Here is a 20,685-nt window from a genome sequence, read left to right on the forward strand (position 1 = left end):
GGGAAACTTTCTAGGAAGCTGCAGCTCTAAAGAAAGTCCTCCCAACCAGGGCGCGTAGTCCAGCCGGCTAAGGCTGGGGAGGGGAGAAGGCGAGACGCTACCGATTACTCACAGCTTGCCTCCGAGACGGAAAGCACCAGGGCGAGGCACGCCAGCAGCGCCGCGCAGCGCCCACCCGAGACCCTCATGTCGGAGCGGGCGGAGGCGCGGGCGGACGCGGCGGGGCCGAGCGCTGCGGCGGCGCGGAGCTGCGAGCGGGCGCGCCCCTCTCCGAGCTGTGCTGCGCGGTGGCGCCCGCGGGCCGGCCAGCGCCTGCGAGCGGCCGGGGGCGGAGGGGACCGCCCGCTCCCAGCCCCCAGCCCGAGAGGGGAAGTGATAACGGGGACATTTCCAGGAAGCTTTTCGGAGCTGGGGGAAGGGCTCTGGGAGAGAGCTGGAGGCCCAGAAAACACTGCTGAGACATCCTTCCTCGTCCGTTCCCAAGTCCTTGCGTTTCGTTCGGTTTCTCCGGAGTGTGAAGCGTCCGAAGGAGAAGGGGAAGATGGAATGCAGTAAAAACTTCAGACGAGATAGGCTGAGTGGTTAAGAAAACTTTTAGAGTTCAAGAGGACAGGATCTCCAGGCTTAGAAAAAGAAATAATGAGAGAATGACTTGTCAATGAGGATGTTAATTAAAACCTAGAAGTCAATGATAACTTTAGGAAGACTGCAGGGAACAGAGATAGTAAAAGCAAATGGGATCGTTTTGATCATAAGTATTTTTGTTTTGGTCTTGTATGTATGTTGTAAAAAAAAAACTATAGCAAAATATGTTTTGGAAAAAAATAGACAATGTATCAAATTTCATCACCTTCAAACAGCTTGTTTTATTTTTTGCCTATTACCTCTAGTTTTTGTCCTTAGGCATAGGTACGCATTTGAAATATGTTTAAGGCTACCACTGGAGGTAAATTGCCTGAATTCAAAGTGCTCTGCTGCTTACTAGTTGAATAATTAAGTAAATTGCTTAACATCTATCTCTAAGCCTCAGTTGTATTGTTAGGTAGATAGCAAGGGAGGGATTCCAAGTCTCCTAGGGACCAAAGTGGGTGTTGAGGCGATTCACCGGCCCGCCCCCACCCATGGGCTTTCACAGAGGTTGATGGGAGATCTTCACGCACACTGAGACTCAGATCGTGCAGCTCCCAAGCGTCCAATCAAAGTTGTTCCATGGTGAGGTCTGAGGCACAGGGAGGTCCCAATCCTGGCCATATAAAACAAGAGGCAGATCGTAACTACGCCATTTTGGGGCCCTTCCTTTTGCTCATCCTTTGCTGAGACAGTAGGTCCTCTCTGTGGTGTATATATAATGCTCTGAAACCTGTATCTTGCTCTTGCCCTATAATCCTTTCTCTCCTCAATGACCCTCATTTCTGTGTTTGCCTAACTTTGATGCGTATGGTCATTCTTCAACCATGGGTGCACCAAGAACCGACATTTCAAACTGAAGCCTGACAATATCATCTGTAAAATGGAGGCATCAGTAGGTTTTCATAGTGTTGATATAATGGTTTCAAGAGAGCACATAAAGCAATTTGTGTGTGTCAAATAGTAGTATTCAATTCATATTTACTATTACTTCTAATATTTCTGCCCAAATGAAATACCAATTGATTTCCTACATGTGTGAGTTAAATTCCATAGGATGATCATATTTCAAGGGTCTCTTCTAGCTCTATCTTTTTATGGTTCTGTGATCCAGCTGGATTGAAGTTGATTAATATTAGTCTTTTTTTTCTCATAAGAACATGGGCTAGGGAATTCTCTCATTCACTCAATACCGGAGGAAAATGCTTCCTACTGCCCTTCTAGGTTTTGTGGCTGGTCTAAGAATTAAATTGACATTGATGAACAGAAGAAAACAATATTTAATTACATATGTTCCAATGGGAGTTTCAAAAAAATATGAAATTTGCTGAGGTGGACATATGATGGAGACATATTAATATATCATATGGAGCTAAGGAAAGGAAGAGGGTCGGCTTCTGGGGGAGAACAGGCAAACTGAGAGAAGGTACCGGGAGGAAATGTATGGTCAATAAAGGTTACTTTGTTACACAGGTAAGAATCTCAAAGGCAGTAACTGTTGCCTCTAGGAGTAGCTCTTTTCCTGTTACAGATAGATATCTTTACTAAGGGAAATTTGTTTTACAAATGTAAATTTCCTTTACAAAAGAAGACACTTATACTTTATTTTAGGCACTTGAGAGGGAAGTAAAAAGCTTTCTCTACTTCTGCTGGGTTCTTGATTGCCTTTAGCTCAAAATAATACATATGTCAAAATGGCATATTTGGGGGTGGAATGTTCTGAACCCCTTCAACTTAATTTGAGAAAGAATTATTTAATGTATCATTGATCCCTCCCACTTTTAAATTATCTTCCTTCTTGGTTTGTCTGACTTCACCAGGCAGTCTATTCACCACTTTATTCTCAGTTGCAAGCTATTTAAATAGGAATATAATTCTAATCTGTGCAGAAGTGTTTGGATTGTATTAAACAAAATAGTCTTTAAGTACCATATTAATTATTAAATATTTAAATGTATTGAGGCTCAAAATAGTTCAAGTAAAACCCCTATTTAGGAATCTCTTCATCTTGTAAAGAGGAAAAAAAAGGAGAATATCAACTTTGAGGATCTCAAGGAGGGAACAACACCAAAATCATGAATCTGACACTGCCCTTTTTAAAATTAATAAAGGGCCACAAAGTGGGACCTGTAATGAAGAAAATATATATATGTGTGTGTGTATATATATATAATGTATATATATGTATTACGTGTACATTATATGTATGTGTACATATATAATGTGTATGTATATATGTGTACATCATATACATACACACACATATATGTGTACACACACATATATGTGTACATACACATATATAAACAAGCCATTGTTCCCAAGCTTGCTTTCCTATAATTGCTTCCTACTCAGGAGACACATAGCTGATAAGATTCTTAGCTTTCTTCATTACTCACATAGATAATATCACCCTTGTGAAATTTATAAAGCTAGCTTTTGAGATATCTTCCAGGCCCTGCATTCCAGTGAAGCAGCTGACCCACCCAGATCAGTGGCCCATTACGAGGAACTGACTCAACTGGTCTTATGACTCCCACCCAGAAACTAACTCAGCACAAGAAGACAATTTCTACACTCCTATGTTTCCACCCTGAGCCCAGAGAATCAGCAGACCCAACTGCTTAGCCCTTTGCCCAAAAAATTATCTTTTAAAAACCCTTTCTCCCAAATTCTTGGGGAGATGGATTTGAGATCCTCCTGTCTCCTTGCATGGCATCTCTGATATTAAACTATCTAGCTCTCTCTGCTGTAACCCTTGCTGTCTCAGTGTATTGGTTTCCTTTTGAGCAGTGGGCAATGAACCTGGTAAGGCAATAATAAATCAACAACTTTCATAACAAATTATCTCCAATACAGATATATGGAAACTATAGAGTATGAAGAAAAGAAGGGAATGTTCAAGAAACATAAGATATCTAGAAAATAAAAATCTTGCTCCTCCAAAGACTTCACTTGGAAGTGAATATGACTCATGCCTGTAATCCCAGCACTTTGGGAGGTTGAGGCAGGAGGATCACTTGAGTCCAGGAGTTCAACCAGCTTGGGCAACACAGCAAAACCCCACCTCTACACAAAATAAAAATAAAAAATAAATTAGCCAAGCCTGGTGATTCCTACCTATAGTCCCAGCTACTTGAGAGGCTGAAGGCAGGAGGACTGCTTGAGCCCATGAGTTCAAGGATGCAGTGAGCTATGATTGTACCACTGCACTCCAGCCTGAGTGACACAGAGAAACTCCATTTCTAAAAAAAGAAAAAAAGGAAAAAGAAAGTGAATATCTTTTAGTATCACAAATGTGTATCACAGTGCTGGTAATAGTCCTCAATGCTAAAAAATTACATGTACTACACTGTAATGTTAAAGTTTGAAAATCAATATGAAATGTTAATAATACAATTTAATAACATATCTCTGGATAAAATTTCCAGGTTTTTAATTTAACTGAGAAGTTCACTCTGGGATGGTGATATCTGGCTTTAGCTCAATATTGATTAACACCTGTTCAATCACATTCAGCCAAAATTTGTTTTTGGCACACTTCTAAATATACAACTAAAATCTGTCCAAAATTTAACTCTTAACCTAATCCCATTCCTAATCCTAATCCCATACCCTTACCCAGTTTCACATTTCTCTATATCATCTTCTACTAATATACTGTCTAATTTACTTAGTATGTTTATTATTGACTTCCTCATCTCTCACCCCTACTAGAATGTAAGATTTATGAGGACAGGAAATTTTTTTTATGTTTTGTTCACAACTATTAATACATTCCTTTGTTTTTCTTTCTTTTTTGAGACAGAGTCTCACCCTGTTGCCCTGGCTAAAGTGCTGTGGCATCAGCCTAGCTCACAGCAACCTCAAACTCCTGGGCTCAAGCAATCCTTCTGCCTCAGCCTCCCGAGTAGCTGGGACTACAGGCATGCGCCACCATGCCCGGCTAAGTTTTTCTACATATTTTAACTTGGCCAATTAATTTCTTTCTATTGTTAGTAGAGACACTCTTGCTCTAGCTGGTCTCGAACTCCTGACCTTGAGCAATCCTTCCGCCTCGGCCTCCCAGAGTGCTAGGATTACAGGCATGAGCCACCGAGCCTGGCCTTAATATATTCCTAGTGCCTAGAACAGTGATTGGTCCATAAACACTCAATTTAATTTAAGTTAACAATGTGGTCCTGGGAATATTTATGCCAAAATATCAACAGTGATCATGGAATGACAGTCTTAACTAGAATGATAGCAGCAAGACTGTTGTCATCATTTAGAATAAACTAGATTATACAGCCACAAAATTACAGTGGTTTAGATAACAAGTGTTTATTTCTTGTTCATGGTAAGTCTACAAATCTGCATGACTTTCCAGGCAGCTGTCTTCTGTGTTTGCCCAGCATTCCATGCTACTTTGATTTTATAGTATCTCAAAGTCAACATAAGCTTCCATTATTACCACTACAAGTGAAGAGAGAACATTGAGAATTGTGCCTCAGCTCTTGAATACTTTTACCAAGAAGTGATATATCACTTACATTTCACTGGACAAAGTAAGGCACATGGCATGCCTGATTTCAAGGGCATGGGAATAACTTTCTCACATACCTATAAGGAAAAGAGTACCAGAAAAGGTGAGCAACACTTACGTCTACCAAACCGCTAAGGATATTGAAAAGCTAAGTGTCAACTTAGCTAAGTAAGTGATTGACTATATGTTGGCACCAAAAATGTTTGGTGATGCATTACTATTGAAATTAGGGAAGCTATGAAGTACAGTAAGTCCTTCTTTTTGTTTTGTTTTGTTTTGTTTGTTTGAGACAGAGTCTCACCCTGTTGCCCAGGCTAGAGTGAGTGCCCTTGCATCAGCCTAGCTCACAGCAACCTCAAACATCTGGGCTCAAGCAATCCTTCTGCCTCAGCCTCCCTAGTAGCTGGGACTACAGGCATGCACCACCATGCCCGGCTAATTTTTTCTATATATATTAGTTGGCCAATTAATTTCTTTCTATTTATAGTAGAGACAGGGTCTCGCTCTTGCTCAGGCTGGTTTCGAATTCCTGAGCAATCCGCCCACCTCGGCCTCCCAAGAGCTAGGATTACAGGCATGAGCCACAAAGCAAGTCCTTTAATAAAATTGTTTCATTAAAACATTGATGAGGAAAAAAATATTGACTGGGGTCACTGTCTGTGCAGAGTTTGCATGTTCTCCCCATGTCTGCATGGGTTTTCTTTGTGTGCTCCAGTTTCCTCCAACATCCCAAAGATATGCACGTTAGGTGAACTGGTGGGTCTAAAGTGTCCCAGCGTGCGTGGGTGTCGGTGTGTGTGAGAGCTCCTTGTGATGGGATGGCATGCTGTCCAGAGTAGGTTCTCACCTTGCATCTTGAGTTGCCAGGATAGCCTTTGGCCACCAGAGACCCTGAACTAGAATAAGTGGAGAAATAATGTTCTTACTGGTATTATTAATCTTCCTTAAGTGTATGTATAGCTCACATTTATTTCAATGTTTAATATTAGAAGTGTTTTAGTCTTTATTGAGAAGTTTGGTGATGTTTTTGTGACTAAAAATATGCCATAGGAACTTAATTCTAATTTATTTCCATTTGCCTATAAATAAAATTGGTTTTGTTATAAGTCATTTTATTTAAAGTCATAGTTTCCAAGAACCTATGTACAACATTAAGTGAGGACTTACTATAAAGCTGGTATTGTGTGTATTTTTGGAAAACACAGTATTGAGTATGGTTCCAGAAACACTCAGAAATATCCACATAGTAGAATCCCTCAGGCACAGAATAACTGAATTCTCTAAGACAACATATTTTGTAAAAGGAAAACAAAGGGATAAGGTCAGATCTTAGAGAATGCATATAGGAAGCCAGAAGAAGAATGGCTAGGGAGATCAGAAGAGAACCAAAATAGTGCATAATTGTGAAAGACCAAGGTAGGAAAGTGTTTTACAAAAGTTAACTATATTAAATATATTAAATGATACAAAAGAAAAGAGAACATATCTGGTAATTAGGAAGACACAAGTTGTATCCAAAAAATATGTTTTTAGTAGTTTGATGGGACAGAAGCCCAATCATAGTAAATGGATAAAAGAGTGAACATCAACAATAGAGCTTTAGGGTTTGTGAATCACTAGTTTAAGAAAGTGGGTAATCGAAAGTAAAGAGTCAGCAGAAACAGCACTAATTTGGCTTGTAGTTAAGGAAGAATTGTGGACTTATCCTGCTTTGCCCTACTATACTTATCCCCCACAGAGCCTGGAGATAGGAGGATACATGTCATAAATGTTTGCAGAACAGATGACACGAACTTCAAAATCTGTTAGCTCTTACTTACCAGAAATTGCACTTGAGGTTTATTTCTCTCATTTCATCATCTTAGCAACCCTGAAAATTAGATATTTACATTTCTGTTTTACTGATGCGGTTGTTGGGATTCAGAAATGATACCACAAAATAAAGGCCTCAGAAGCAAAGTTTCTTTCTGACCTTCTCCTGCTCCCCTGTCTCTCACCCCTTATTCTCTCCCTAAGCAAGCCATAGATACTAGAATTCCTTTTTCTCAAGGCAGATTATAGAAACTAGAACCCCTGTTTTTCAAAGCCAGCCATACAACCTAAAATATTTACTCATCTTCTCACTTTCTGTGTAAGAGCTGGCAATAAAGAAATTTTCTGACCCACCTTGCCTGATAGTAGGTCATAATATCTTCATTCTGGGAAGGGTCCTGCCCTATACCAGGGAGGAAGGAATGCTGCACAGGGAGGCCAGGAAGAATTGGAATACACAGGCCTCGCTGAGTTTCCTCATGCAATCTATTCTCATTAGACCTTACTCTTTTTGTCCAATAACAGCTTTATCTCTCTGTCCATTATTCATTGAACCTAAGCATAAAATGGGTAGTATTCCTCATTTGTTTGTGTCTTCATTCAGAAGGCTTTTATGTCACATAAAACTTTGATTTAATAAATTTGTTATGCTTTTCTCTTGTTAATCTGTCTTTTGTTATAGGATTATTGGCCATAACTCTTTGATGGGGTGGAAAGGTATTATTCCCTTTGTGCTCCATAGGGTAAAGACAGTATCTGTATGAGATATATATGAGTTTGAATTAGGGTTATATGAATTACTAAAGGACAGAGAATAACTTAAAACCTGGATCTATCTTAGTCCCAAACCTTATTTTCCCAAAAATGCACTGGGATTCTCAGTGCCTTCTTTCCTTTTACCAGGTTTTGAAACTATTTATTTAAGTAGTTGAATGGACACACAGGTGCCTGAATATTGTGCACGTACTTTTCCCTATAGGAATATACTTGTCATTTTTTTCTCCAAAGAATATTGAAAAATGCAGCTATTACATACCTCTTTTTTTTTTTAAATAAGGTATTACAATACAGTCAGTGGATCCCAATCTTCCTCTTGCAGAAACCAAATAACCAGCAATCTATGTATCTAAAAATCCTGAAACAAACATACATCAATATGTTAACACTGGTTATCTTTGAGTGTTGAGTGTGAGATCTCAATTTCTTCATCTTGTTCCTTTTCATTGTTTTTCACATTTTCTACAACGAACATATATTTGTTTTGTAATCATAACCCCCTTACAAAAATATACAATTACATCTCACATATTATGTAACAGCAATAAACATAATAGAGATTAAACCTTCACTCTCATCTGAACTATTGAGAAAATTTAGCAAACGAATTTCCCCCTTGTCCTTCACTTACAATAATTGTCCAGTATATTGTTCCTGTAGTTGTGCAGCCTGAGTTTGCCAGAATCCCAGAGGATCCCCACCCCCGCTGCAAGTAAACTCCCCCAAAAGAGAAATAAAACTCATGCACAAGACCTGAGATCTCTGAATCTCACTTGGGGATATTAGAGACAGACAAGTAGCAGCACCCTCGACTGGCAACACATTTTGTACAGGTATAAAGATAGGATTGCCGGAGATCTATCCCAGATCCCTCAGCTTATCTCTGGACGCTCGCGTTGCCTAGTTACGAGAACTCTCTTCCCCCGAGCTCCGCCTCTTGCTTCTAGACCACGCCCCTTCCTCCCTCCCAGCTCTCGGGCAGGGGCGGGGAGCCAGGCCCCTTCAGCCACTCCGAGGCCCCCGCCGCGGGCCCTCAATCGATGATTGGAGAAGAGCAATGGGGGCGGTGCTTGGAGGAGGGCCTTCCGCGCCTTGGAGCAACGTCAGCACGTCGGCGCGGGGGTTTTCTCTGGTCGGGTCCCGCTAACTCTGCCCAGTTTATCTGCGCCTCTGTCCCCGCGGTCCCTGGGCGGGGACGGCAGTCGTTGTCCGCTCGCGGACCGACGCGGTTAGCAGGGCGTGGTGTTCGGACCGGCCGCCTTGCCCGCTCTCCCGGTTTTTCCTCGGGGCCTATCCGCCTTAGGGGCGCCTCCGAGAGGCGGAGGCCCCCGGGACTCGGCCCGAGGAATCCAGGGGCCCACCCCCGCTCTGGGATCGGATGGGAGGTGGCGGGAGGAGCGACCTGGCATGTTCAGTCTGATGGCCAATTGTTGCAGCTGGTTCAAGCGGTGGCGGGAGCCGGTCAGGTAGGCTGGAGCTAGTGTCCCGTCGCCGTCCCAGGGGATGGGGATAGCTGCACCGCAGGGGCTGGGCGGGGCGCCTCCTAGTCTCTCTGCGCCAGGGCGAGCCTGTCCCAGGCCGCAGGGGATGCTTTCGTTCCCAGTTTGACTTGTCGCGGCAGGGAGAGATAGAAGGGTGTAGCCTTTTTGTCTGGTTACCTTTACGTTCTGATCAACAATGCTTATCGTTATATTTTAAGTAGACTTGAGTTTCTTAAAAAGTTGTGGGTTGTGTGTGTGTATGGAGTTGGAAACCATCCCTTGCGTATTTTTCTCTGAGGCTTTTGTAATGGAAATCCTTTTAACGACAGAGGGACATGGGGATTATGGTTTTCATAATATCCACACATCCCATTCCAACTCACACCCCCACATACCCACACATAGTTTTTGTTTGAGGACTTGGGCTTGAAATCTGGCTCCACTGCTTAATAATTATATGACTCAATCATTTTTGGCCCTACCTTCCTCTTATATTAAATGAGGGTGATGATATCTGTGCCTTAAAAGTGTTGTATCCAAAGAGAGTAAATGATGGGTAGTATTTTAACTGTAATAAAGCTTCAATTTTCGTTGACTGTAGTAAAACCTTTTAGTTGAAAGGCTCCACTTTTTAACATTTTATTTTGAAGTGCTTGACATAGGAGTTTATATTCAGCTCCTGTTACTTGATATTCATTCATTCAACAAATGTTAAGAAAATACGATGTGCCAGGCACTGTGTTAGGGAGTTAGTGAAAATGAAGCTTTTGAAACTGAGAGGCCCCACCCATAAAGAGACTTTTAGTTTGGTACTCTGTATGAATAATGTTGACTATACATAGTTCTAGTCTGGAATTAGGTCAAGGGTAAAATATAGCAAAAAAAAAATTTTTTTTTGAGACAGAGTCTCACTGTGTTGCTCAGGCTAGATGTCATGGCGTCACCTAGCTCACAGCAACCTCAAACTCCTGGGCTCAAGTGATCCTCCTGGTTCAGCCTCCAGAGTACTGGGGAGTGCCACAATGCCTGGCTAATTTTTCCTATTTTTAGTAGAGAGGGGCCCTCACTCTATCTCAGGCTGGTCTTGAACCCCTGGCTTTAAGGAATCCTTCCACCTTGGCCTCCCAGAGTGCTAGGATTACAGGAGTGAGCCACTGCGCCCAGCTGAATGTTTTAAATATAAGTGGTACAATCCACTCTAAGAGTGTTTTGTATGTATGGACTCTGCTTATTTGTTTTAGTTTTTGATCATATTCTGGTCCTACTGCAGAGTCTCTGCTAAGACTTGAGTTTCATTCATACTACATGGCCCCTCATAGTTTTCTGTCTGCTTTTAAGAAATGTATTTGATTTTCATGTAGGCATTATAGCATGTGTCCTTTTAACTAAAAACAATAAAAAAACCTTGTAATCCGAAGAAGTTTTCAATTTAATTCATCATTCTTAGTCCTTCCGTTTCTTAGCAGCTTTTGTATGATCAGGGATGATTTATTTAAAGGAAAGACAGAGTTGAGAGAAAGGTAATGTATTGATTTCCAAGTAGGCCAGATAATTGAATTTTATCAATGAAGCAATATTATAATTTAGCCCTATAACTCAGAGTATATATTCTTTATTAAACAGCATCTAGATTTGTGCTGTCCAGTAGGTTAGCAGCTAGCTACATGTGGCTGTTGAAGTTTTGAAATGAGGCTAGTCCAAATTGAGATGCTCTAAGTGTTTAATCTGTAGTGGATTTTGAAGATTTATAATGCAAAAAAGTCAATATCTTATCAGTCTTTTTAAAGTTTGATCACATGTTGAAATGATAACTTTTGCATATATTGGGTTAAATAAAATATATTAAAATTTATATGTTTTTTGGTTTTACTTTTAAAAATGTGCTTTCTATAAAAATTAAACTTATACTGGCTCTCATTATATTTCTATTGGACCTTGCTGATCTAGATCATACTCTAATATGAAGGACAAACATTTCTCAAATGTTTCTCAAATGTCATTCATAGGCAAACATTTCTCAATGTCGGTTAGAATTAACTGTCAAAGGATTTGAAAATAAGTTGGATTACACCCATCTTTTAAGTACCCTTGAGCCTGATTTGTATAGTGGCTGAAAAATATTTACTAAACATTGTATTTAATTTGATCATACCCTAGCAATAATCATCCTTATGTAAATAATATTAGCAAGTAGTTCCATTTATTTTCCTGGAATAAATGAGAGGTGAGCAAGCTGCTTTTAAAAAAACTTTTGTGCTGTTTTTGATATTCTGTATTTTTTAAGAGGAATTATCTAGTTGAGTATTTTATGTATATTTATGTTTTCTGTAGAATTTTTAAAGCTTTAGACTATGATATCACTTACTGAGATTCCTCTTCATCTTTTGATTTTATGAAGGTGTCTTTGTAATTGTGAGACAGTGTGTAAAAGAGAAGATGATTATTAATATACTGTGTTCTGAGATTACTTTGTTGATTTATCTAATATATTCTGTACACTTTGCATTTACCCACCTTTCCTCACTTAGGCGCTCTTCCATTGAGCATATTACTCTAGAGATTGGGATCAGGGATTAAATCTGTGCAATAGGGACAAGGTGAGAGTCAGAGGCCAGGTATTAAGGCACCAGTCTATGTAAAGAGTCAGGACCAGGATGCCAGGTAGTTCAGGAACCCAGCCTAAGTTCAGACCATACCTGCTATTGTTAACAGCAAGTTAAAACCTGAATCTAGATTTACAGCTATGTAAATTAATCTTTTTTTAAAAAATACTGTCCTTTTTAAAAAAAAATTCAGAATATTACAGGGTTACAAACGTTTCAGTTACATAAATTGCTTTTGTACAGTTTGAGTCAAGGTTATAAGTGTGCCCATCACCCAGATAGTGTGCATTGTTCTCATTAGGTTTGTATTTACTCATGCTCTCCTCCCCCCTCTCACCTGCTTGATTTCCTTTTAATTTTACTTCCATATGTGTACACAGTGTTGATTGATTAGGTCTAATTTATTTATTTTTATTTTATTTTGTTTTTTATTATTATTTTTTATTTTAGCATATTACAGAGATACAAATGTTTAGGTTACATATACTGCCTTTGCCCCACCCAAGTCAGAACTTAAAGCGTTTCCATCCCTCAGATGCTGCACACCACAGCCATTAGGTGTGAATATACTTATCCCCTTCACTCCTCTTCCATCTGCCCCACACCCGATCAGTGTTACTACTGTATGCACACATAAGTGTTGATCAGTTAATACCAATTTGATGGTGAGTACGTGTGGTCCTTGTTTTTACATTCTTGGGATACTTCACTTAGTAGAATGGACTCCAGCTCTATCCAAGGTAATATAAGAGGTGCTAAATCACCATTTTTTTGTGTGGCTGAGTGGTATACATATACCACATTTTATTAATCCGCTCATGTATTGATGGGCACTTGGGTTGCTTCCACATCTTTGCAATTGTGACTTGTGCTGCTATAAACATTCTAGTACAGATGTCTTTTTAATAGAATGTCTTGTTTTCCTTTAGGTAGATGCTGAGTAATGAGACTGCTGGATCAAATGGTAGTTCTACTTGTAGCTATTCGAAGTATCACCATATTACATTCCACAGAGGTTGTTCTAGTTTGCAGTCCCATCAGCAGTGAATGAGTGTTTCTGTCTCTCCACATCCACACCATTTATTGTTTTGGGACTTTTTGATAAAAACCATTCTCACTGGAGTTCAGTGATATCTCTTTGTGGTTTTGATTTTCATTTCTCTGATTAGAGATATTGAGCATTTTTTCATATGTTTGTTGGCCATTAGTCTGTCTTCTTTTCAACCCTGTTAAAAGTGGGCAAAAGACATGAACAGAAACTTTTCAAAAGGGCCAATTTAATAGTACATGTGGTGTTTGTTTTTCCATTCTTGCAATACGTCACTTACAGGAATGGTCTCCAGTTGCATCCAGGTTGTTACAAAAAGTATTAGTCCACCTATTTTTTTTTTTATTTTTACTAGCTGAGTGGTACTCCATGGTACACATATAGCACATTTTATTAATCCCCTCATGTATCGATGGGCACTTGGAATGATTCCACATCTTTGTGATTGTGAATTGTGCTGCAATAAACATTCAAGTGCAAGTGTATTTTTGATAAAATGACTTTTTTTCCTTTGGGTAAATAGTGGAATTTACTGGATCAAATGGTAGGTCTACTTTTAGTTCTTTGAGATATCTGCATACTACTTTCCTTGGAGGTGGTTCTAGTTTGGAGTCCCACCAACAGTGTATAAGTGTTCCTTTCTCTCCACATCCATACCAGCATCTGTTGTTTTGGGATTTTTTGATAAAGGCCATTCTCACTGGGGTTAGGTGATATCTCATTGTGCTTTTGCTTTGTATTTCCCTGATGATTAGAGACACTGAGCATTTTTTCATAAGTTTTGGCCATTAGTCTATCTTCTTTTAAACAGTTTCTGTACATGTCTTTCCCTCACTTTTTAATGGGGTTGTTTGATGTTTTCTTGCTGATTCACTTGAGTTCTTTGTAGATTCTGATTATCAGTCCTTTATCGAATGTATCACATGCAAGTATTTTCTCCCATTCTGTGGGTTACCTGTTTGCTCTGTTGATTATTCCCTTGGCTGTGCAGAAACTTTTTAATTTAATCAGGTCCCATTAATTTATTGTTGCTGTGATTGCTTTTGGGGTCCTCTTCCTAAATTCTTTGCCTAGGCTGATATCTAGAGTTTTTCCGACCTCTTCTAGAATTTTTGTAGTTTCGTGCCTTAGGTTTAAGGCTGTCGTCCATCATGAATTAATTTTTTTAAGTGGTGTTACATATAGATCCTGTTTCGGTCTTCTACATGGGAATATCCAGTTTTCCCAGCACCATTTATTGACTAGAGATTCTTTCCCCCAGTATGTGTTTTTGTTTACTTTGTCAAAGATCTGATGGCAATATGAGGATTGTTTTATATTTGAGTTCTCTGTTCTGATCCATTGTGCCAGTACGTTGTTGTTTTGGTTACTACAGCCTTGTAGTATAGCTTGAAGCCTCCTGATTTGTTCTTTTAGCTTAAGGTTACTTTGGCTATACAGGGTCTTTTTTGGTTCCAAATGAAGCCCAGAATTATCTTTTCTAGCTCTGCAAAAAATGGCATTGGTATTTTAATGGGGATTGCGTTGAATTTGTAAATCACTTTGGATAATATTTTAACAATATCGATTCTGAGAATACATGAGTATGATATGTTTTCCCATTTGTTTATATCCTCTGCCATTTCCTTCCTCAGTATTTTATAGTTCTCCGTGTATAGGTCTTTCACTTCTTTGGTTAAGTATATTGTTGGTATTTTATTTTATTTGTTGTTATTGTGAAAAGTATTGAGTCTTTGATTTGTTTCTCAGCTTGACTGTTGTTGGTGTATAGAAATGCTACTGATATATGTATGTTTGTTTTGTAACCTGCTGAATTTACTTATCAATTCCAGGAGTCTCTTCACAGAATCTTTGGGGTTTTCTAGATATAAGATCATATCATTAGCGAAGAGTGATAGTCGGATCTCTTCTTTCCTCATTTGGATACCCTTGATTTCCTTCTCTTGCCTGTTTTCTCTGGCTGAGACTTCCAGTTCTTAGTGAGAGTGCTGTCAGTTTTTCCCTGTTCAGTATGATGTTGGCTGTGAGTTTGTCATATATGGCTTTTGTAATTTTGAGGTATGTCCCATCTATGCATATTTTGTTAGACGTTCTTATTGTAAAAGAGTGCTGAATTTTGTCAAATGCCTTTTCTGTGTCTATTGAAAGGATCATATGGTATTTGTTTTTGCTTCCATTTATAGAAATCACATTTATGGATTCGCATATGTTGAACCATCCTTGCATCTCTGGGATGAAGCCCACCTGGTCCTGGTGAATTATGGTTTATTTATTTATTTATTTATTTATGTATTTATTTTTTAAGGCTGGTTGAGTGAAGCAGTGAGAGTAGATGGATTATGTTTTTGATGTGCAGCTGAATTTGGTTTGTTAGGATTTTATTGAGAATTTTTGCATCTATATTTATAAGGGATATTGGTCTGTAGTTTTCTTTTGTTTTTGTTGAGTCCTTTCCTGGCTTTGGTATCAAGGTGATATTGGCTTTTTGGAATGAGCTGGGGAGAATTCCTTCGTTTTCAATGTTATGGTGTAATTTCTGCAGTATAGGTACCAGTTCTTCTTTGTAGTTCTGGTAAAATTTGGTTGTGAAACCATCTGGAGCTTTCGTTTGTTGGAATTTTTTTTTTTTTTTTTTTTGAGATAGAATGTCACTTTGTTGCCTGGGCTAGAGTGCCATGGTATCAATCTAGCTCACAGCAACCTCAAACTCCTGGGCTCAAACAATCATTCTGGGGCTACAGGCATGTAGCTGGGGCTACAAGCATGCACTATCATGCTCAGTTAATTTTTTCTGTATGGATTTTTAGTTGTCCGGCTAATTTCTTTCTATTTTTAGTAGAGATTGGGTCTTGATCTTGCTCAGGCTTGGCTCAAACTCTTGACCTTGAGTGATCCTCCTGCCTCAGCTTCCCAGAGTGCTAGGATTATAGGCGTGAATCACCGTGTCTGGCCTGTTTGTTGGGAAATTTTTTATTGCTGCTTCAATTTTGTTACTTGATAACTGGTCTGCTCAGGAATTCTATTTCTTCCTGATTGGGTCTAGGGAGGTTGTGTGTTTCCAAGAATTTGTCTGTTTCCTCAACATTTTCAAATTTATGTACATAGAGGTTTTTAAAGTATTGAGCAATGATATTTTGTATTTCCGTGGTATCACCTGTTATATCTCCTTTTTCATTTTTGATTGGACCTATTAGGGTTCTTTCTTTTGCTATTCTGGTTAATCTAGCAAGAGGTCTGTCAATTTTATTTATCTTTTCAAAGAACCAACTTTTTGTTTTGTAAATCTTCTGCATAATTTATTTGGAATCTATTTCATTTAGTTCTGCTCTGGCCTTAGTTATTTCTTTTTTCTGCTGAATTTAGGATTGGTTTGCCCTTTCCAATTCCTTGAGGTGATTTACTAGATTATTGATTTGTGATCTGTCTTTTAAATGTAGGCATTTAAGGCTATGAATTTTCCTTTTAGGACTGCTTTTGCGGAATCCCACAGAGTTTGGTAACTTGTGTCCCCTTTGTCATTTAGTTCAAAGAATCTTTTGATTTCCATCTTAATTTCCTCCTTGATCCAATAATTGTTCAGCAGTAGGTTGTTTAATTTCCATGACTATGTAGAGTTGAGTGTTTTTGTTGGAATTGATTTCTAATTTCTAATTTTAATTTCTAATTTCTAATTTTATTCCACTCTGGTCTGAGCAGGTATAATTTTTATTTTTTAAAAATTTGTTGATGGGGGATGGTCATGCTGGAGACTCCGACTGGGGGGGGGGAGGGGGGAATGGGCATTTATTGAAACCTTAAAATCTGTACCCCCATAATATGCCGAAATAAAAAAAAGAAAAAAATGTGTTGAGATATGTGTTGTGGCCTAGGATGTGATCAGTCTTAGAGAATGTTCTGTGAGCTGATGAGAAAAATGTATATTCAGTAGTTTTGGGGTAGAATGTTCTATAAATGTCTGTTAGGCTCATTTGTTCTAGTGTCCTTTTTAATTGGAGAATCTGACCTGTTCTATTAGTAGGGTGTTGAAGTCCCTGGCTCTTATGATGCTGCCATTTATCATTTTGTTTAGATCACATAGGGTTTGCCTTATGCATCTGGGTGCACCTGTGTTAGGTGCATAAATATTTAGGCTTGTTATGTCTTCTTGTTGAATTGTTCGCTTCACCATTACATAATGACCATCTTTGTTTTTCTATACTTTTGTTGATTTGAAGTCTATCTTATCTGTCATGAGAATGACTACACCAGCTATCTTTTGGTTTACATTTGCATGGAATATTGTTTTCTGTCCCTTTACCTTGAGTCTAAGTGAGTCCTTGTGGGTTAGATGCGTTTCCTGGAGACTGCAGATACTTATTTTTTTTATGCATTCAGCCAGCCTGTGTCTCTTGAGTGGGGAGTTCAAGCCATTCACATTTATTTAAAGAATATTGTGTAGAACTTTATTGCTTTGTTTTACCTCTTGAGCCATTGTGGTATCTGTGTTGTGAGTTTTAGTTTTCGGGCGATTTTACACTGGTCTATTGTGCTCATCCATTTATAATGCAGATCTGAGTACTTCCTGCAGGGCAGATATAGTTATGACAAATTTTCTGAATGTTTGCTTGTCTGGAAAAGATTTAATTTCTCCATCAAATGTGAAACTTATTTTTGCAGGATACAAAATTCTAGGCTGGTAGATGTTATGTTTAAGAAGATTGAAGATGGGGCCCGCTCCCTTCTGGCTTATAAGGTTTCTGCTGAAAAATCTGCTGTTATCCTGTTGAGTTTTCCTTTGTAGGTCAGTTATTGCTTAAATCTAGCCGCTCATGGAATTTTCTCTTTCATTTTGACTTCCATTTGACTTTCATTTCATTTGGTCAGTTTGATTACTATGAGTCTTGGGGATGTCCTATTTGCTATGAATCTTCCTGGAGTTCAATGACCATCTTGTATCTAGATGTCTGGATCTCTGGCGGTAATAGGGAAGTTTTCCTCAATAATTCCCTCAAATAGATTTTCCAAGCTTTTAGTGCTTTCTTCTTCTCCCTCAGGGACACTTATAATTTGTATGTTTGTTCATTTCTTATAGTCCTATATCTCTCTAAGTGATTGCTTTTATTGTTTTCCTCTCTGTCTCTTTAAATGATTGGATTAGTTTGAGAGCCTTGTGTTCAAGCTCTAAGATTCTTTCTTCTCCTTGATTTAATCTGTTGCTGAAACTTTCTGTTGTGTTTTGAAAATTCCTGAATGACTCTTTCATTTCTTTAAGTTCTATTATATCTTTCCTTCTTTTATCTAGTTCTTTAATGACTTTTAAAAATTAATTTCCTGACATATTTTGGGGCTTCTTTTTGTTTGTTTTCAGCTTTCTCTTCAATTTCATTCATCTTATTTGCCATCCATATTCTGGAATCCATTTCTGTCATTTCGACAATTTCTTTGTAGTTCCAGTTCACTGCTGTAGCTCTATTGTGATCTTTTAAGGTGTTGATCTGTCTTGATTATTCATGGTGCCAGGGTTCTTGTTTTAGTTTCTTAGCTGAGACCTCTTTTCTCAACTGAGGGCTAAGAGGTTTGCAGGGCTCCTGTTCCTTGCTGGAAACTCTCATTTTCTGTTTTTTTCCCACTTTGAGTATCTTTTGTTGCTCTTCTGTGGTTTCACAGTACTGCTTCAGAGAAGAGCCATCTATGTGTAGGCAACTGCCTGCACCTTTCACTTCTTTTCCTTGGGAGCGGTGTGCCGGCAGGATGCTTCTAGTCCACCATTTTTGAGAAAGTACCTGTAAATTAATCTTGAGTAGACTATAATGTTAGATTCACAGACAAATAGCATGCTCCAATAGAAGCAGTGCAGTATAGTTTTTTTTTTTTTATTTTTCTTAGCTTTTTATTTTGAGAGCATAGTACAATGATCAAAGCTAAGAAATTAACTTTGGTGCAGTATTGTTAAGTAAGCTATAGACTTTCTTCTGAGTTCACCAGTTTTTGACTAATGTCCTTTCTTTATGTTGATAATCCAGTCAAGGTCCCATATTGCATTTGCTATGTCTCCTTAGTTTCCCCAAGTCTGTGACAGTTCCTCAGTCTTTCCTTCTCTTTCTTAAGGTTAAGACTTTGAAGAATACCGATAAGTTGTTTTTAGAATACCACTCAAGTTGTCTGTCTGATATTTTCTCTTGATTTGACTAAGGTCTTGTATTATTGGGAAGTAGTATGCCACAGAGGTGATATGTCCTTCACAGCACATCATATCAAGGGTGTATGATGTTGATATGTCTTATTAGTGGTGATGTTAACCTTGAGTTACGGTTAAGGTGTTGTCTGCCAGATTTCTCAATGTAGTATGTGAATTAAACAGATTTGGGTCTAAATCCTAGGAATTTTGGCACTTTTCCCTCTGTCAAGTGTTGATAATTTCTGTCTTGTAGCATTTTTTTTTGTTGTTGTTTGTTTTGTTTTGTTTTTTTGAGACAGAGTCTCACTTTGTTGCCCAGGCTAGAGTGAGTGCCGTGGCGTCAGCCTGGCTCACAGCAACCTCAATCTCCGGGGCTCAGCGATCCTTCTGCCTCAGCCTCCCGAGTAGCTGGGACTACAGGCATGCGCCACCATGCCCGGCTAATTTTTTTTTTGTATATATATTTTTAGTTGGTCAATTAATTTCTTTCTATTTTTGGTAGAGACGGGGTCTTGCTCAGGCTAGTTTCGAACTCCTGACCTTGAGCAATCCGCCCGCCTCGGCCTCCCAAAGTGCTAGGATTACAGGCGTGAGCCACAGCGCCCGGCCCTGTCTTGTAGCATTTTGAGAGCGGAAATTTACTCAAGTACTTCATGTTTGGCACATAGTAGTCACTATATGTAAATGGTACCTCTGATCCTAGGGGACAAATATGAATTAGTAAATTACCATCCTCAATTCATATTTCATGCTTATGAGTGTAGATACTCTTCTCTTTTCCTTCCTGTTTCAGTGGTAAAAGGGTTAATTATCCTTTTCAAGGCTAATTCTTATACTTGTGCTCTATATCCCATTTTCTTCTTTTAATTGTTCAGTATTTAGCTAATTCTGGAGCATAAAAATCAATGTATACTTGAAGCTAGAGATCACAGAGAGAACTTCTGAGCTATAAGAATAAACTCAAACTTTTATCTGAAAACATAGTCTTCAGTTTTTACTATCAAAAATATAAAATCTTTTTTATCTCTTGTATTTTTTAATTAGTATATTTATATGCTGAAGTCTCTCTTAACTAAACAAACCAAATTAAATGTATTAGTTTCCTATTTCTGCTGTTACACATTATCATAAACTTAGTGATTTAAAACAACACATTTATTATCCTACAGTTCTGAGGTCAGAAGTATAAAACGGATCAGCAGGATTATATACCTTCTGGAAGCTCTAGGGCTGTGGTCCCCAACCCCTGGTCTGTGACTTGGTATTGGTCTGTAGCCTGTTAGGAAAATAGTGCTGTGCATTACTGCCTGAGCTCTGCCCCTACCCCCTACCCCCGCCATCCATGGAAAAATTATCTTCCTTGAAACTGGTTCCTGGTGCCAAAAAGGTTGGTGACTACTGCTCTAGGAGACAGTCTTTTTTGTTTGTTTGTTTTGTTTTGTATTTTTGCTTTTTCCAGCTTCTAGAGGCTGCCTACATTCTTTGGCTCATTACCTCTTTCCTCCATCTTCAAAGCCAACAGTGTAGCATCTTTTTCCTTCTTATAAGAACCCCTGTGATTACATGGGGCCCACTTGGATAACTCAAGATAAGCTCCTCATCTCAAAATCTTCAGTTTAATCACTTCTACAAAATTCCCTTTACCATGTAAGGTA

General features: G+C 38.8%; 2 protein-coding genes across 5 annotated transcripts in view; one reads left to right on the top strand and one right to left on the bottom strand.

The window, feature by feature from the left end:
* The window catches only part of PROS1 (protein S), a 75,879-nt gene extending 75,329 nt beyond the window's left edge, over positions 1–550 (bottom strand). The window contains exon 1 of the mRNA XM_076001034.1: positions 113–550. Within this exon, the coding sequence (XP_075857149.1) occupies positions 113–188 (76 nt within the window). The 5' untranslated portion in view covers positions 189–550. The remainder of the gene's footprint in view (positions 1–112) is intronic.
* An 8,238-nt stretch (positions 551–8,788) lies between these two features.
* Positions 8,789–20,685, top strand: part of ARL13B (ARF like GTPase 13B) — a 72,076-nt gene continuing 60,179 nt past the window's right edge. The window contains exon 1 of one of the 4 annotated variants that reach the window (XM_076001047.1): positions 8,789–9,207. In XM_076001047.1, coding sequence (XP_075857162.1) covers positions 9,149–9,207 — 59 coding nt within the window. In that variant the 5' untranslated portion in view covers positions 8,789–9,148. The remainder of the gene's footprint in view (positions 9,208–20,685) is intronic. The other 3 variants (XM_076001054.1, XM_012760970.3, XM_012760971.3) reach the window with 3 other exon arrangements.

Source organism: Microcebus murinus, chromosome 1 (assembly GCF_040939455.1).
Source record: "Microcebus murinus isolate Inina chromosome 1, M.murinus_Inina_mat1.0, whole genome shotgun sequence".
NCBI classification, from domain to species: domain Eukaryota; kingdom Metazoa; phylum Chordata; class Mammalia; order Primates; family Cheirogaleidae; genus Microcebus; species Microcebus murinus.